This window comes from Phoenix dactylifera, chromosome 5 (genome assembly GCF_051530095.1).
Source record: "Phoenix dactylifera cultivar Ajwa chromosome 5, Ajwa_hap1_PhDact_Kaust_v1.1, whole genome shotgun sequence".
Classification (NCBI taxonomy): Eukaryota; Viridiplantae; Streptophyta; class Magnoliopsida; order Arecales; family Arecaceae; genus Phoenix; species Phoenix dactylifera.
In genome coordinates this window covers 31,889,932-31,906,441 of record NC_143194.1, presented here as the reverse complement: position 1 = coordinate 31,906,441, position 16,510 = coordinate 31,889,932, and the positions used below count along the sequence as shown (strand labels likewise).

Genomic DNA, 16,510 nt, shown 5'->3' with positions numbered 1-16,510 from the left:
TACGGTGCAACATGCACCATCGATCACGTGTCGAGATGCGTGCAGTACGTAGCTCGACTGGACCGGTTCGATTTCTCAAACCCGGAGCACGGCCTTTTGGATCTTGCCCTGGTTTTAGCAGCGGCTCTCGTCGGCGGGCCTTTTTCGGTGGAGCGTCGTCCTCTTCTTGAGCTCGCAAACCTAACGAGGACGACTTCTAGGGTTTCGCAGCGATGGGGAAGGCGAAGAAAGGCCCCAAATTCGCCGTCGTGAAGAGGCTCGTGAGCTCAAAAACTCTTAGAAAGTGAGCAAAATCTCTCTCCAATCCTCTTCCTCTCCTTTCTTCGTTTCTTTTTCTTTGCTTCTGGACCCTCTCTGTGCCGCAGATACAAGGAAGAGATCCTAAACCCTAAGAAGAACAATCTGGAGAAGGAGAAACTCCCACGGAACGTGTAAGCCATGGCTGGTTTTTATTTGATCCCATTGTTTCTTTCTTTTCTCTTGCATCCTTATTTAATTCCTGCGTTGGTTGGTGTTTGATAGACCTGCCGTTTCTTCGGCTCTGTTCTTTAAGTACAACACGGCACTTGGCCCGCCTTATAGGGTCATCGTGGATACCAACTTTATCAACTTCTCTATCCAGAACAAGGTGAGTTCTGCCAATAGTTTTACTCTTTCTTGATTTATTGTGCTTATTTGTACTGAATATAGAAAAATGTGAGGAGTACTTTTTTTTTAAAGAGCTAACCCATTAATGAATTTGTTCGGTGTCTTCTTCTTCACGGGTATAAAGGCAGGTTAGGGCTCTTCTTTGTTTTTGTTTTTGGAGGGCTAAAATGTCCTTCTTGGAGGACCGGAAGCTCTTTTTGCTGATTTTGATATATTTGGTAAAAATTTTGAAATAACTTTTTGACTCTTCCAAAAGCTGAGAAAGGTTCACCAGTAAAAAGTTCCAATTTGAGGCTTTTGGGCGAAATCTGCAGTTGAGATGTGTTGGATAGCCTTTTTTTTTTTTGGCAAAAGCCCACCCGAGAGACATGGTTCAAGTCGCGACAATAAATTTTTTAAAAAATATTTTATTGTCATAATTATGTAAGTTGGTGTTGTATCATGATTTTGATATATGAACAATTTTATTGTTATTTTATGTCAGGTAAACAAAGTCACATTTATATTACTATTAGAAGCAAGAATTGTCCAGTTTGCTAATATGATATTCTTTTTTTGCTTATTAATCACCCATAAAAATAATTGTTATTTATTATATTATTTAGATTAAAATATAAAAAAATAAGTTATAAATTAACAATACTTTATAACTACAGTTTTTGATGGCACAATACAACAACAATATAGTACAATATAATAATACATAATATTATGTAACTTATATTATTATCATTATTATTATATCATAATAATGTTATAATATAATACTATTACAATATTATATTAAAATAATGATATCATACTGTTTTAATACAATAATATTATTCCAATATAATAATATTATAAAAATTTTATATTTATAATAAATATAAAATATATTTTTAATGATATTATTTAATTAATACATAAATAAATAATTTATAAATTAAAAATTTTTGATATTTCAAATAGTTGGATAATTGAAAGTACTATGCAATGTCCTTTATTGTTATGTTTGATACTAAGTATTTTTTTCAATTTCGTTACCAAACATATTTTGAAGTTCCACATGGCTTCAAAAATATTGTTATGAAGCATCAAACAATTTTTTATTAAATCTCTATTGGTGAATGTTCTATAGTTGAAAGATCTATAGGCAAAAACTCTACTATCTACAACATTGCCAAATGGGGCCTAAGAAACAGGGAAGATAACATAAATAAAAAAAATCATCCTACTTAATGTGCAAATTCCTATATTTCCCTTTCAATAAAAAAATTATAGGAAGAGAGTTTTTTAGGCTAATAATTAGAATAATTAGAAAATAGGATGATGGTTCATCAACCAACTATGGAAGTGGAAAAAGAGTTTTTTAAGCTAATATTTAGAATAGTTAGAAAAAGAATGATGGCTCAATAAACCAACTATGGAAGTGGATCAAGTGAAATTGTAGATGTCTATTTGCATAAGCAATGCAAGGATAGTAGAGCATTCTAGTGCATGAGGCTTCTGCCATTGCAGGATCTACGAAAGGTCAGATGTACGTTGCCTTACCTACATGTGAGAGACTGTGTTTTGAACCTATGACATCCAGGTTACATTGGAGCAATCTTACTAGTGAGATGACCTGCCTTCCGCACAAACAATAAAAGGATAGCACCCCCATAAAAAAATCGAAGTTTATTCAGTTCTATCCTTCATTATTTGAAAAGTCTTGGTACTAAAGCTAGGGCAGCCTCATAATGTAATCGAGTATGATATCCAACCTATCGTCGTCATATGAGAAATTTGCTTCTTTCTAAATAGAAGCCACCAAATGGCAAAGGGAAGAATCTTCTTTGTGAAAAAACTCTCACCATCATCAAATGTCACGTTAATCAATAAGAGTGTAGCTTTCTGGTTAGGTGTCCCTATCGAACACCTCCATAGCCAGGTACCCTTGCTTGCAATTTCCATTTGATAAACATCCAGTGGTAGCCTTGCATTTTGTTCTTGATGCCTGGCCTTCGCTACACCCTATAAAGTATAAATTTATCAATAGTTACATCAAAGTGTTTGCACATACCCTCGTATCAAAAAAAGTGTCTGCACATACTCTTGTACCAAAAAAAAGTGTTTGCACATACTCTCAAGGGCCTATCTTAGTGACCATAATAAATTAGTTATGAAATGATATATGATAAGCAGAACTTTCCAATTTAAGCACCATTTTAGAACAACAAAAAAATTCCTATACTTTAGGAGACTTCTTTCTTTTGTTCGTTGGATATTATCAATTTAAGAACACTTTGGAATGACAAAAGAATGCTATTGACATTAATTGACCTCTTTCTTTTGTTCATTGGATATCATGCTGCCAAGACTCTAAATTAACTAAATTATTCAAAGAACCACCTTTCATGTAAGGATCCGATCATTTTCACACTTACATGAGCCAATATTTGGTCTCTTAAATTTTGTAAGGTCCTTAGACAACAAATTAACATGGCAAAATATAAAAGAAAAATGGTTTAATCATGAGGCGGCAAGTAAAAAAGCGAAGCGGTTCATGGAAGTTCAGAGTTTGGACATGAATGATCTTAACCATTCTTTTCCGTTTGCCCACAAATCCTATAGGCCAAACAAGTCTTATCATTTGAGATTATGTGGAATCCTAACTCTACGACCCACCATTATTGGAGATGGTATTTTCGAGATCTAGCAAATTTTCAAAAGGAACAACTCATGCCTGCCCCTTGCAAGCTCCAATTGGACTCATTGGAAATATGGCAAGTGTTCATTTGCAAAAATATGTGGTTGCCTAATGTACAAAAGTTTGCAGTAGTGGTCACCATGAACCATTTAGGTCCAACTGTTGATTGAATCAATGCCAGTGGCTTGCTCTATTACTCAAAACAATAAACATGAGTGGAATTATATCATTGGTCCATTTTTACTCCTTTCATTAGCTGGTTTAATCCCAAGTTAGCTTTGAAAGCAAGCATATAATGGCATCTCGGTCTTTTGAAAGTTTCATGGGGCATGAGAGTAAGCTTTTATATTTGATCTTTAGCTGTTTGCATAATTTTTTGTTTCAGACATCATCCAGTTAAATCATGATGAATCTTGATAAGATCATAATGTCCAAATATTTGCATAGGCCCTACTTATGAGGTTGCCAAAGATGCTGTTCCTTGACAACAAATATTTCTGCTACTTATTAAGTATGCAGGAAAGAAGGAAAAATAAATACTTAGAAATGAGTCATCTGAAGAAGCAGTGGCCTCACCTTATGATGGTGAAAGTGCTGAGTAGTTAATTTTCTGGTGTGGATTTGTGCAACAAGGAAGAAAAGAGGCTTTGATGATTCTGGGTTTGACTCTGAAGGTTGGGGGGGCGTAATGAAAAAGGATGGGATGATGGGATGTTTCATGGAATATTTGAAGAAGTTGCAAATGATTGGGAATTGTTCTGATGGGAGGGCCAAATGGTGATGGTTGATTGGCATGTTCTTTTCAAGGTCAGTGGTAGGGTTTACTGATTATTTATTATATGGTTACATGTACCTTAGTAACCATGTCAAATGGTAAATCTTTTCATATAGGTGGGTTCAGTTATGTTGATCAAGTTATGATTCATTGATGTCCAGGAACTTCTTGTGACTAGCTATCAATCTAATGAAATTTCTATAAATTGTTTCAAAATTCCTATACAAGGCAACTTTAAGCAAGAGAGGAGCTTACTAGAAGACTTGGAAGGGTGGTTGACAAGAAGGTTGCTTATTCCACAAAAACTAGTGCAACAACTCCCTAGGATTCCATGAGACTTGGTAGGAGTATGGGCTCTAGATGTGGGAAAAATAGTATTTGGTATAGCGAACGTTGGTCATCTTTGAAGCACAACTTATCAGATGAGAGCTACCAAATAAGATTCTGTGCTATAATTTATTGTCTTGATGTTTGCATGATTGATGACTTGTGTTTTCATGCAGTTGGATTTGGAGAAGGGAATGATGGACTGCCTCTATGCAAAATGTGAGTCGACACAGAATGCTAGCAGTTTGTTTCATTTATGTTTTTTCATTTATTATAGTAGGATTAATGTTTAAACCTGGAATTTATTTTTCGATTTATTGCATCTTTGTTATTGGGTTGTGAAGGCACTCCATGCATCACGGATTGTTTTATGGCTGAGCTTGAAAAACTGGGACAGAAGTATCGTGTAGCTCTAAGGTAGGAACGCCTTTTCCTGTTTGGTCTGACGGGATGGTCATTTTCATGTTACATGTGGGCTTAAATAATTCTTTCTTATTGCCTTGTCTTGACTGCAATCTGTAAGATTGCATGTTCTTTGCACATGCAAATCCCTCACAATCTTGCCAATAATTTGATTTCTCTAAGCATGGTGCCTTCTCTGTTACTGTGACAGGATCGCCAAGGACCCTAGGTTTGAGAGACTACCATGCACACATAAAGGAACTTATGCTGATGATTGCATTGTTGAAAGGGTCACTCAGGTAACATTGAATGCATATGTACATGTCTTTGTACCACAACTTGCTATCTTTTATCAGAAAGACTGGCAGTGTAGTTGTGCGCAACCACCTTTATGCTGGAAGTGTATAAGATGTTCTAAATATTTTTCCACTTTATTGTTTATTCCTTAACGTGCTAAAATACCTCAAACTTCAGATATGTGTAAATGTGTGTGCACGAGCTTGCATGCGTACTGAGGCTTAGAGTGTTATATTATATGTTCAAAAAGAAATGAGATCGGGGGAAAGAACGGAGAAAATTCAAACTACTGGAAGTACCAAAAAGGTAGTATAGTCAAGGATCGTGATAAGAGTACTAAAAAAAGGAAGAAATTGTTTACTTTGGAGAGAACCGCATGAGAATTCTGGCTAGTTATTTCTTTTATGAAATCTGGTTATATCTTTCTTTTATAGTATGTAATTGATGTACATCAGCTATGGGTGTTCTACTAAGTACTAATATACTGTAACATTTATTGGGTCACATCAATCCTAGTCAATTGGTGCAAAGGGATTTTTTCTATAAAAGCTCAATATCACTCAAGTATACTAAGAGGAGCAGCTGCATATTAATGTAGCACAATCATTTTGCCAAAGTCAATTGGTCTTAGTAAGTAGAACAAGGATTACACAGATTGTAAGAAAATGTGCTCTCTTTTTCTCCCTCTGAATACATTCCTTCTCTTCTACCTTTCTACTTTCGCCCTCCCCCTCCTTTTTTCTGGGTTAATGTGAGGGACTGTTATAGCATATTATGCCACGACTGGTTGTACTGGATTGTACTGCCTGGTGTGGGGCATAGCATACTGCAGTGTAGGGTACTGGAACTTTAGTGCCTGTACTGAGCAGCAGTACTGAGGTATGTACCATACCAACGACCAGTATGGAGCCTAGTGAGACTGCAAACCTTGCTGTGTGCTATTGTTTGAGCCGTAAGTCATAACAATATTGATGCACTTTTTTCTGCTCGATGTTGCTTAGCACATCCCTCAAAGCTTCAGACTAATTACCTTCATTTTCTTATAAGCTCTGTAATTGTTTTCTTTCCATCATTGCAACATCAGTTGCATTTTTTTAAATATTGCCTCGCTTACCATAAACTACGAGGTTCGAGAATGCTATATATTTTGACTGTATTTTACCTATAGCTTATCATTAAGAAGTGCTTACTTTTTTGGAACAGCACAAGTGTTACATTGTTGCTACATGTGATAGAGACTTGAAACGAAGGATACGCAAGGTATATGTGGTAAATCAATATTGATAATCTAAAGCCCTTTTGATTGTGCCTATGAAAATGAACATGTTGTGTGTTGGGCAGATTCCTGGAGTTCCTGTCATGTACATTACACAGCATAAGTATTCAATCGAGCGGCTGCCAGAAGCAACTATTGGAGGAGGTAGGCTCTTTATTTTTTCTTTGTATGTTAGCATATTATTATATAATTTCTTTTCCTTAGAATATTTGCTTTTCTTTCTTATTTAATATACTAATTCATCTTTACCAAGTGAAAAAAATTCAGTGCATCCCAGTAATTTACTCTGAGGTTAATGTTGGATGTTCCATGCAGCTCCAAGAATTTGATGACTAGAGTATTTTTCAGCAAATGGAACCACTTCTATTTTGCATCAGATGTCAGCTGCTGGTTAGTTGCTTCTGTATTTTTCAAAAACTTCTCTGGAGGAAAGAAAACAACAGTATAATGCATTAGTTATTATCTGTATACTGTTGTCTTACTGATGTGGGTCACTACTAACACCCCTGAAATCTTGTAAGCAATAACATTGATGGGATATCAGCTGCTGGTTGTATAGTTGCTCATGTATTTTTCAAAAAAAATTTCTTGAGGAAAGAAAATAACAGTAGAATGCACAAGTTATTTTCTGCATACCGTTGTTTTACTGATGTAGCTCACTACTAACACCCCTGAAATCTTGTAAGCAAGAACATTGATGGGATGTAGTTATTGGCAGTGTTCAGATCTTTTGTCGTTGATGTATTGACGCCAAGAAGAAAATTGAAGAGTTCATAATTTGCACATGTTTAATGTACCATTCTTTTATGCATTTTTTTTTTGTTGCATGAACTGTCTTCTGGGTTATATTGCAAACTTGTTTTTATTTTCACCTTATAAAATATGCAAATGAATTGTGCTGCTCTTTTGGAGTCAGCTCAGTTAGAATTGTGTAATTTTTCATACTAAACTACCAAACTATGGCTTCCACTGCCTGTGGGAGATAGAATAGAACAGTTATTCAACCTAGTATAAACAACTTAACATGATATTCTTCCAAAATCAATTGCTTTACTACACCTGTTTATTGAGAAAGGAAAGGGTAATTTATACTGTCGTGTCTACCATTTATACAGAATTTAAAGTTTGTCTATTATACATATATTTATCCATGTTATGATAAGTTCCTCAAACTAAGGGTTCAAATCTGTATCTGAATTAGATAGGATTCCTCCCAAGCTGATCAGATCTTCTGTTAGGTTTCAGATCATTTTAAATAGAATCTGGACAGAAAATGTATCATGGGTACTTTTCTGCTTTGGGAAGCATAAATTTTCTGGAACTCTGGAGAAGTTGACAGACAATTATAGTAACGTACTGTTAAATCAGTTTACAATATTTATCATTAATTATGGCGGCCTGATTTTATTTAGTATAATGCATTAGTTATTATCTGTATACTGTTGTCTTACTGATGTGGGTCACTACTAACACCCCTGAAATCTTGTAAGCAATAACATTGATGGGATATCAGCTGCTGGTTATATAGTTGCTCATGTATTTCTCAAAAAAAATTTCTTGAGGAAAGAAAATGACAGTAGGATGCACAAGTTATTATCTGCATACCGTTGTTTGACTGATGTAGCTCACTACTAACACCCCTGAAATCTTGTAAGCAAGAACATTGATGGGATGTAGTTATTGGCAGTGTTCAGATTTTTTGTTGTTGATGTATTGACGCCAAGAAGAAAATTGAAGAGTTCATAATTTGCACATGTATAATGTACTGTTCTTTTATGCATTTTTTTTTTGCATGAACTGTCTTCTGGGTTATATTGCAAACTTGTTTTTATTTTCACCTTATAAAATATGAAAATGAATTTTGCTGCTCTTTTGGAGTAAGCTCGGTTAGAATTGTGTAATTTTTCATACTAAACTACCAAACTATGGCTTCCACTGCCTGTGGGAGATAGAATAGAACAGTTATTCAACCTAGTATAAACAACTTAAGATGATATTCTTCCAAAATCAATTGCTTTACTACACCTGTTTATTGAGAAAGGAAAGGGTAATTTCTACTGTCGTGTCTACCATTTATACAGAATTTAACGTTTGTCTATTATACATATATTTATCCATGTTATGATAAATTCCTCAAACTAAGGGTTCAAATCTTTATCTGAATTAGATAGGATTCCTCCCAAGCTGATTAGATCTTCTGTTAGGTTTCAGATCATTGTAAATAGAATCTGGACAGAAAATGTATCGTGGGTACTTTTCTGCTTTGGGAAGCATAAATTTTCTGGAACTCTGGAGAAGTTGACAGACAATTATAGTAATGTACTGTTAAATCAGTTTACAATATTTATCATTAATTATGGCAGCCTGATTTTATTTATCACATGCCATGAATTTACAATATATGTCCAGTTTACAGTTGAATTGTAGCTATAATTTGTAGTAGGCACATTAGTTGCATGAGATAATGAGCGGTTTGAGTGGAGATCTTTGACAAGGCTTTTTTTTAAAAAAAATTTTGAAGGAAAAGGGAGGCAGGGTGCCACCCAGTCTTTATTATCGTCAAGCAAAATCTTCAACAAGTTACCTTGGTAGAATGGCCAAACTATAAGGGCATGTTGGGCGAGCAAAAGGTTATGATTTTACTAGGGGATGAGTTGGAGCGAAATTAAATGTTATGCTAGAGGTGCACAGAGGTTTTTGTGCAGTTACTATTTTCAAAATAGAGGCAAGATAAAAAGAAGGTGAGCTTAAGAGACGCTTCCTCTCATCAATTATATATTGTGCAACCTATATCAGTGTTAGGACGATGGATAGTTGATTGCTTAGTTGGGAAAAGAGATCAGGCTTTTCACCTATACAACAATGCGAGCTGATCTACAATATGCTACTTATTTCTGTAACAAGATTAGTTAACTACTTTTTTTTGACTATTTTTATTGAATTGAACTTAATCAGCTGTTCACCAAGATTAACATAGAAACAGATATTTTATTGTTTCTTGCATGTCTCATTAAAGTGTGAGTATACATATTTTACAATCAAGCACAGGTCAGTAAGATATCTGGGTTGACAAACTAACCCGATATAGATGGGAAAAGTTTTTGGTTAGTTAATGCCAAAGTTATGGCTTTTATTTTAGCTTAGATCAAGGACTAAGCTAGGGAAAGTTGGCTGGATTCTTTGACAAAGACTAGGTTTTGTGAGCTAACCACAAATGCAAATTGGATTGAGCTAGGGGGGATTAGCTTAGATCAAGGCTTGCTTCGTCTTCCTGATTTGGTGATAAAATATGTTTTATCTGGAAGTTTTGGATATTTGATGACTTTGAATACTGGGGAACTCTGAAATGATGGTTTAGCACCTGATCATGGCAAATGTTCGTCAGAAGGCTTATTTATTGCTTTTTATGTCAAAATCTATTACTAATTTGTCAAGGAGCTGAGTTTTGCAATTGTTGTATTCTTCCTTGCTATATGTTTTATACCCTGTAAAATATTTGGATCATCTTCAATTTTCGCAGCACTGTGGAATTCTTTTATGATTTATCAGCAGAACATGATATAATGTTGGAGAACTTGGATTCTGTTTTCGTGATTTAATATTGGATGCCTTGTTTAGTAGGCTAGAAATATGGATTTGGTCGAGAATGGTTACAGAGGCTGTGGTATATTGTGCTGGAACATATTTTCTAGGCATTTGTCAAAAGAAGGTCCAAGTGATTATGGTCGCCTTATTCTTTGTGGTTTATTTGTGATTGAAAGAAATATGTTAGAAAGAAATATGTTAGAACTTTTCTCAGTGACACATCTAAATTTGTGTTGAGTTTTTTAATGAAAATCCTTTGAGCTTTTGATGCAACAGAAGGATGTGTTAAGGGTACATATTTCTAAGCTTGAATTAGATTGACCTTTGTAGTTCAAGTGCTCTAAAAGTATATTCCTTTACTTCATTACACGAGTTCCTCTGAAGAATCTAGACCCTGAGACATGCTTGTTTTAGCATTTTGTTACCAATGTGGTGAGAAAAATACAGAAGCAACACAATTTGAGCATCCAGGGTCTCTAGATTAAAAGTTTGGAACATGTGATTGTTGTTAATTTCAACAGTATTTTTTCAGGCGTTTGCTTCTTTTAGAAATGCTAGTTTCTCTTCTGTACTTGTGATCAAGAAGAAGATAGGTAGTTCTAGGGATTTCTTTTAGCTAGTACACTCTTGCTTGAAATTGGCCATCTTGGCAAGCTTGTCAACAGCTTCAACCAAGTGATCAAGTCGAGCCACAAACTCAATTAGCAGTGAGGTGAATGTAGCAAGTGACAAAGCTGTGGTGCTTTCGAGTGCACGCATCCTTGGAATTAGTTCCGCATCAATAGCTCCATCTTCTTCAAAATCATCAACCTCTCTTGAAGGCCATGAATGGAGCCTCCTCTGTTGCTTCTTCATAGTCTCGTGGTAAGATTCAGCTTGGACTGCCATTGTTAATGGTGTGTTGGGCTCTACTTTGTTAGCGTCTGGCTCTGTTAAGCAATCAGAGAAGTCCTTTGGGTTGAAAGAGAGAGTTTTCAAGGGTTTAGCAGCTGGTTTTGCTGGGCAATCATGGTAATCATGATTTGAAGTAAGAAGATAGGAATGCATGTCTATGGAGCGTTGGAGGCGTACGATTGAGCTATGAACACGCTTTAGTAGGGTTGTTTGGAGGCTGTGCTTCATGTTGCTTACGTCTTTCCCCAGGCTGCGCAGTAACTCTGCTGCCCTGTTGGTTGCATCAAGGATCTCTGACTGGAATGTGCATCTAAGATTATAGGGTGCCTGCAAAACAGGAAGATGCCTTTTCTTCAGAAATAGGTTCTAGTACCCATATTTTGAAGCATATGACGTTAGATTGTTATGCTGAAAGTCAAGAGATTGTGAAAATTCCTCCAACACTCAATACAGAATATTTGTTTTGAACTTTGGATAAGGTTTAACATCAGCTTGAACAGAAAAAGCTTGTACATCATGTAAGGGTGTAGCTCAGACTTGGCACCACAATCGGCATATTTATCATATAGATTTCAAAAACTGTTAACTTGTTTTGTGTGTCATTTCATCTTAGCTTTGAAATTGATCAAGTGCTTCTTGTGACTGATCTGATCAGATGGCTGAACTTTCTGTGGATGCCTAATACTATGTCCTCTCGAATTAGATATAGCAACTTGACATGATTTCATCTAGGTTTTATTGTTTAAGCGAAACTGCTCCATGTTCTATTATTGAGCTAAATTAAGTTATCTATTGCTCAAGCACTATTTTCTCTGTTTAAGATGAAAGATAAATGTCAGCAGGTCGTATACTTCTCCAATTCATGTCCTTTGCAGATATGATTAAACTGCTATTAAATCTGGCACCATTCTGCATCATTTGTTATGATTGATTTTTAGGCATCTTCATGAAAACTTTTCTATTGTGGACCTTCTTCAGATTTACCATGTTGCACAGAATTCTACTAGTCAATGCTTTGAATTTGTCCATTTTGAGAGGAAGCCAGGGTTATCTTGATTTGTAAGGTTTCAGTTCTGTCTGAATGGCAGATATATATATATATATATTGCTACTCATTCACAAGGCACTAAGTTGCAGGTAATGCCAATTTTAGTTCAGCAACTTGCTCTGGAGTTCCTGCAGTTCTTTTGCTTGTGCTTGGTAGGCTACTAGCTGCTACTGTTGTTGCTTATCTTGTTCAGCTATATGAAGCCAATGATCTTGTATCAGTCCATTTGGTTCTAGATGGTGGTATGCATAAAGACATTTAATAAAGCATAATCAGCTTTTGCAGTGTTTGCTATATCTTTTCTATGTAGTTAGAATGTTCTCCATCCTAGCATTTTGAAGGACCAAGTCTGCCATCTTTCAGGCCTCTAGTTATGTATCACTGTGTCAGGTCTTGAAAATCACCAACAGTTGGATGCACATCCTCCTTTTCTTCAGCTACGAGTGTTTTCTTTGGCTTTTAGTTAAAATAATCAGGTTTGCTCTATTGAAGTCTCTGTTGGAAGTCTGGGAGTTTCTACCCATTTTTTGGGTTGTGTCATGGCAAAGGAGCAAAGATGATTTTGACTAGCTGATTTGCAGAATAGTAATAGACGGAATTGGGAGATGTGATATGTAATGATGATAAGGTGAGCTATATACTACTACCAAGGATGCCTTATTCCATGATGGGAGATTTCCAAAATAAAGGAAAGGCTTGAGGCTGCTGTCAGAGATTTGTTCACTTTTCCATTGTTTTGGTGTCCGGCTGCTGTGGACGGGCTTAAGGAATTATTTGTCTCAAGGGAAAATTACAGTTTTAGAAAAAGGGCAGGAATACGACCAAAACTTTGGAATATGATATTAGATATCTTTTGAAGGGTAGAAGAAACCAAAATTGCTGATACAATATATTATTGTGCGAATAATTAATGATGATGGATGGTTCTTTCAACGATCATAACAAATAAACTCGGCCTATAAAAATGGATTCTCATATTGCATGGCAGAACGTGAAATTGTTCATGGACAACCATTCAATTCCCGGATCTTGAATTATGAATTAGAGACTAGTCTGTAAGGAGATGTGGGGAATCTTAATGCAGACGGTGATCGCTGAATCCAGGCCAACAAGTTTTCAATTGGATTAGGTTCTGGCGCAAATAAAAGCATCTGATTCTATTCTCGTCTAGAGGGGCAGCACCTGGGAGGCGGAAGCATGTGGACAAGTAGGTTTTCAGAACCATTCCCAGGGCATTTGAACCCAACTCTTCCTAGTTTGGCCTAAGACCGAAAAATCTTTTATAACAACACAGGAGAGACATACCGTGTTCATAAGTATTGATGCGTAACTAAGGAAGCAAGGACGACGGGAACGTAGCATTACATGACTGATAGATGATATATACCTGAATTTCTGAATGCAGGCAGCCGTGCAGCGCCATCACCTCATAAGCGCAGTGCCGAAGCACTGCGCCTACCTTTACATACTCTTCCCATGGGTAGAAGAAATGCTTGAATCTCCCATGCGGTGGTTCCCATTTGGCCGAGTTTGCCTTCCAAAAGAGTCACCATCATGCATTAATGAATCATCTATCTGCTTATGATCTTGAACACCACAAAATCGAACGAACAAGAGTCACAGCTAGGTAGAGTACCAAGGAATCAAACTTAGTCGATGAGTTCAACGCAGCCTTGCACTTCCGGAATGCCGGTTCATCCGAGAATTCATCCATCACAGCCTTTGCGAACTCGGGTCGGTTGGAGCCATCATCACTTAGGTACTTCTTCACGCACTCTTATGGAAAGAAAACAAAGAAGACGGGACGGTATCATTAGCCTTTCAGCGAAATGCTGCAGGAATACTCATTGGGCGTTGAGGGGAACCTTCGAGGGAGTCGGCGACGCAGGTGAAGGTTTTGACGAGCTCCTTGTGCAGCTGCTCGCCGGCCCATATAGGGAAGATGAGGACGTTGACGAGGACGGCGAGGAGCCCACCGATTGCGATGGAGTAGAGGCGATCCATGGCAGTCCTGATTGGGTTGCCCATCCGGTAGCCAGAGACAACAATCAAACAGTAGGTGAAGAGGATGACCCTGAAGCCATACTCGTACGGGACTAGCGAAGGCCATAGCTTCATAAAGGACGTAAGAGCTCCTGCAAGTACGTACTTGACATTATCCACAACACCATATAAGATTTGATTAGATGACGGGAACCAATTCTAGTTGGATGGTAAAGGTCGGTCATCCGATTAGTGTCTAATGGTTGGTGGAGTGACGGCATAAGAACATATATATATATAATAATGGAGAGGAACATATAAAGGAATGGGAACGCACCAATCACGAAGATGCTGAGGCCAATGACGTAAGGTTCTGCAAAGCGTCCGGTGGACATGGCTACTTGGATCACCACTATGGCGATGATTCCGGCTAGTAGACTTCCAAGGGCCCGATTGAATCCGCGATTGAAGGTAGCGCCTGCATGGATTGAATTAATTTCACTTCCTATAATTCCAGCTGAAAGATAAATCCATCAGATTACGACGTCCCATATATACTTTGCATAAATTCATGTGCATAATGCACTCTGGAAAATAATGTTGTCACCCTACACTACACATGGCGCTTCATGCTTGAATTAGGGTTCGTAAGCACCTAGAACGGTTCCCATGTCGCCATGCATGCATGGCGTGGGGACGACGTTCGATACATACCGACGGTGTATTCGAACATGATGGCAACGGTGAGGATGGACCAGATGATGTTGACCCCAAACACTTGGTATGGCGCTCGGAAGAGTATGAGAAGTGACACCAGGAGACAAGCCAGGCCCACTTTTAGCGAGAAGGTCACCCTGTTGGTGTCCTCCTGGGCGAACTTCCACACGTCCCATATCCATTTCCAGGGTGACAAGCTCTCATCATCACTGGATTTCTTCATAAACTCTGGTAGGACAGCCTTCGATGGCAAGCGGATGTCAACTCTAACACTATCACTCTTTCCAGTCATTCCCTGTTTGAAAAATAAAAAAAATCGTTATGGGCGACTTAAGTCGTTGGTGATTGGGAAAAAGGAAACGCTCATGAGAATAGGTGCATGCCATTGCTTACTTTATATGAGCAGAAGACTTCTGGTGCTTTCAGAGCCTGGCAATGCCGGTGTAGGATGTGAGAGAGAGATTGTTAATAAGCTTTAATTGGTGCTTGCGTGAAGTGAAGGGGTTAATGGAAGAGGGGTGGAAATATAAAGGGTTTTAGAGGTCGAGGTGGTGGTGGTGCAAGTAGAGAGAGGAGTGGGATTGAGGGGTATGTTAGCGGATCGGGGAGAATAATACCTATAAATAATAGAAGGAAAGATGAATAGGGAAACATTGGATTAGGTTAAGATGCCTGAGCTCAATAATGTTATGCTGATAGAGAATGAGAATCCGTCATGGCAGCAAGGTGGCGGTTTGCCATCGTCAAAACTTTTTAACCAACGAATAATTCTTCCGCATGGATACCTATATATGATGGTTATGGTGCAAGAACGGAATGTACATGCATGCTCCATCAACCACCATACTAAAAATTAGTCCTTATTTATTTTTGGTAAGCCGGGTGAATTAATTAATACAAGTATTGATGCATTCATGGAAATCAGAAAATAGAATATTATAAAATTGAGCAATAAAATTTGTTGAAGAATCTCATAACATAGTTCCAGTGTGATCGGCTACGTACGTAGCTCACCATCCCTTAATCCATCTGGGAATTTCACCCCATTTTATTAAACAATTATTCAGACATTCCACTCGCAGCAAGTAGAAACTTGTTTTCTCTCTAAAAATAGGATTTAAATTGCAAAACCATGCTCCTTAATTGAAAATTAAGGACACGTGCCAGTTATGTAAAGCAGCAAAGAGAAATTACTAATATTCACAGACAAGAAGCAAACTCACTGATTGAACCCCTTCACTTCATTGAAGAAACAAATTCACTGAACCTGTCCTTTTGAATCCAAATCATCCTTGCTAGACATATGACTGGGATTATCTGTCTAGTTGTAAATGTAAGGAAGTGTTTTTGTAGAAGTAGAACCATGACCTTCATTGCATATAATTGTTGATTAATGCTTGAGGTTGCACTAAATTTGATAATTAGATAGTTTTCAAACAATAATTACAAAATAAGAGAAATAATTATAAGGAACTAGCTTCAGTGATGAGATCGAAGATGATAACAAGAAACCTTGCCCTGCATGGTGTTAATCGCCAGATCGATGATATCAGACTTGTGATACTTGGGGTAAAAGCAAGAAAATAACCCTCTCTTGGAATTTCTTCAGGAGAATATTCAGCTCACATAATACAATAGCTAGCCATGCTTATGGCATCATGTTATGTGGAGACACTCCACAATTTGAAGTCACAGTTTCCTGTCTCTATCAGCCTTATTGGGGGGGGGCCTCACCTCCTAAGGCCAATCAGGGATGGATACATCGGCTCGGAATGTTGCAAGGCCAATCAGGGATGGATACATCGGCTCGGAATGCTGCATCCTTCCGCCACCAGATTCGACGACACCGGGTGAAGAGGAAACAAAGAGAATATCGTTCATATGATA

General features: G+C 37.4%; 2 protein-coding genes across 2 annotated transcripts; one reads left to right on the top strand and one right to left on the bottom strand.

Moving 5' to 3' along the window:
* The first annotated feature begins 85 nt into the window (after window positions 1–85).
* LOC103718535 (uncharacterized) lies at window positions 86–7,181 on the top strand. The gene is made up of 9 exons (XM_008807405.5): window positions 86–283; window positions 366–431; window positions 523–628; window positions 4,598–4,640; window positions 4,766–4,838; window positions 5,035–5,122; window positions 6,324–6,380; window positions 6,462–6,540; window positions 6,712–7,181. The coding sequence occupies exons 1-9, from the start codon at window positions 213–215 to the stop codon at window positions 6,723–6,725; spliced, it is 597 nt and encodes a 198-aa protein (XP_008805627.3). The 5' UTR covers window positions 86–212; the 3' UTR covers window positions 6,726–7,181.
* A 2,987-nt stretch (window positions 7,182–10,168) lies between these two features.
* Window positions 10,169–15,584, bottom strand: LOC103718537 (aluminum-activated malate transporter 9-like). Its single transcript, XM_008807406.6, has 7 exons — window positions 15,017–15,584; window positions 14,621–14,918; window positions 14,244–14,384; window positions 13,789–14,058; window positions 13,560–13,699; window positions 13,311–13,457; window positions 10,169–11,202 (listed from the first exon to the last, which is right to left on the bottom strand). The coding sequence occupies exons 2-7, from the start codon at window positions 14,913–14,915 to the stop codon at window positions 10,594–10,596; spliced, it is 1,602 nt and encodes a 533-aa protein (XP_008805628.3). The 5' UTR covers window positions 14,916–14,918; window positions 15,017–15,584; the 3' UTR covers window positions 10,169–10,593.
* Between the last annotated feature and the right edge of the window lie 926 nt (window positions 15,585–16,510).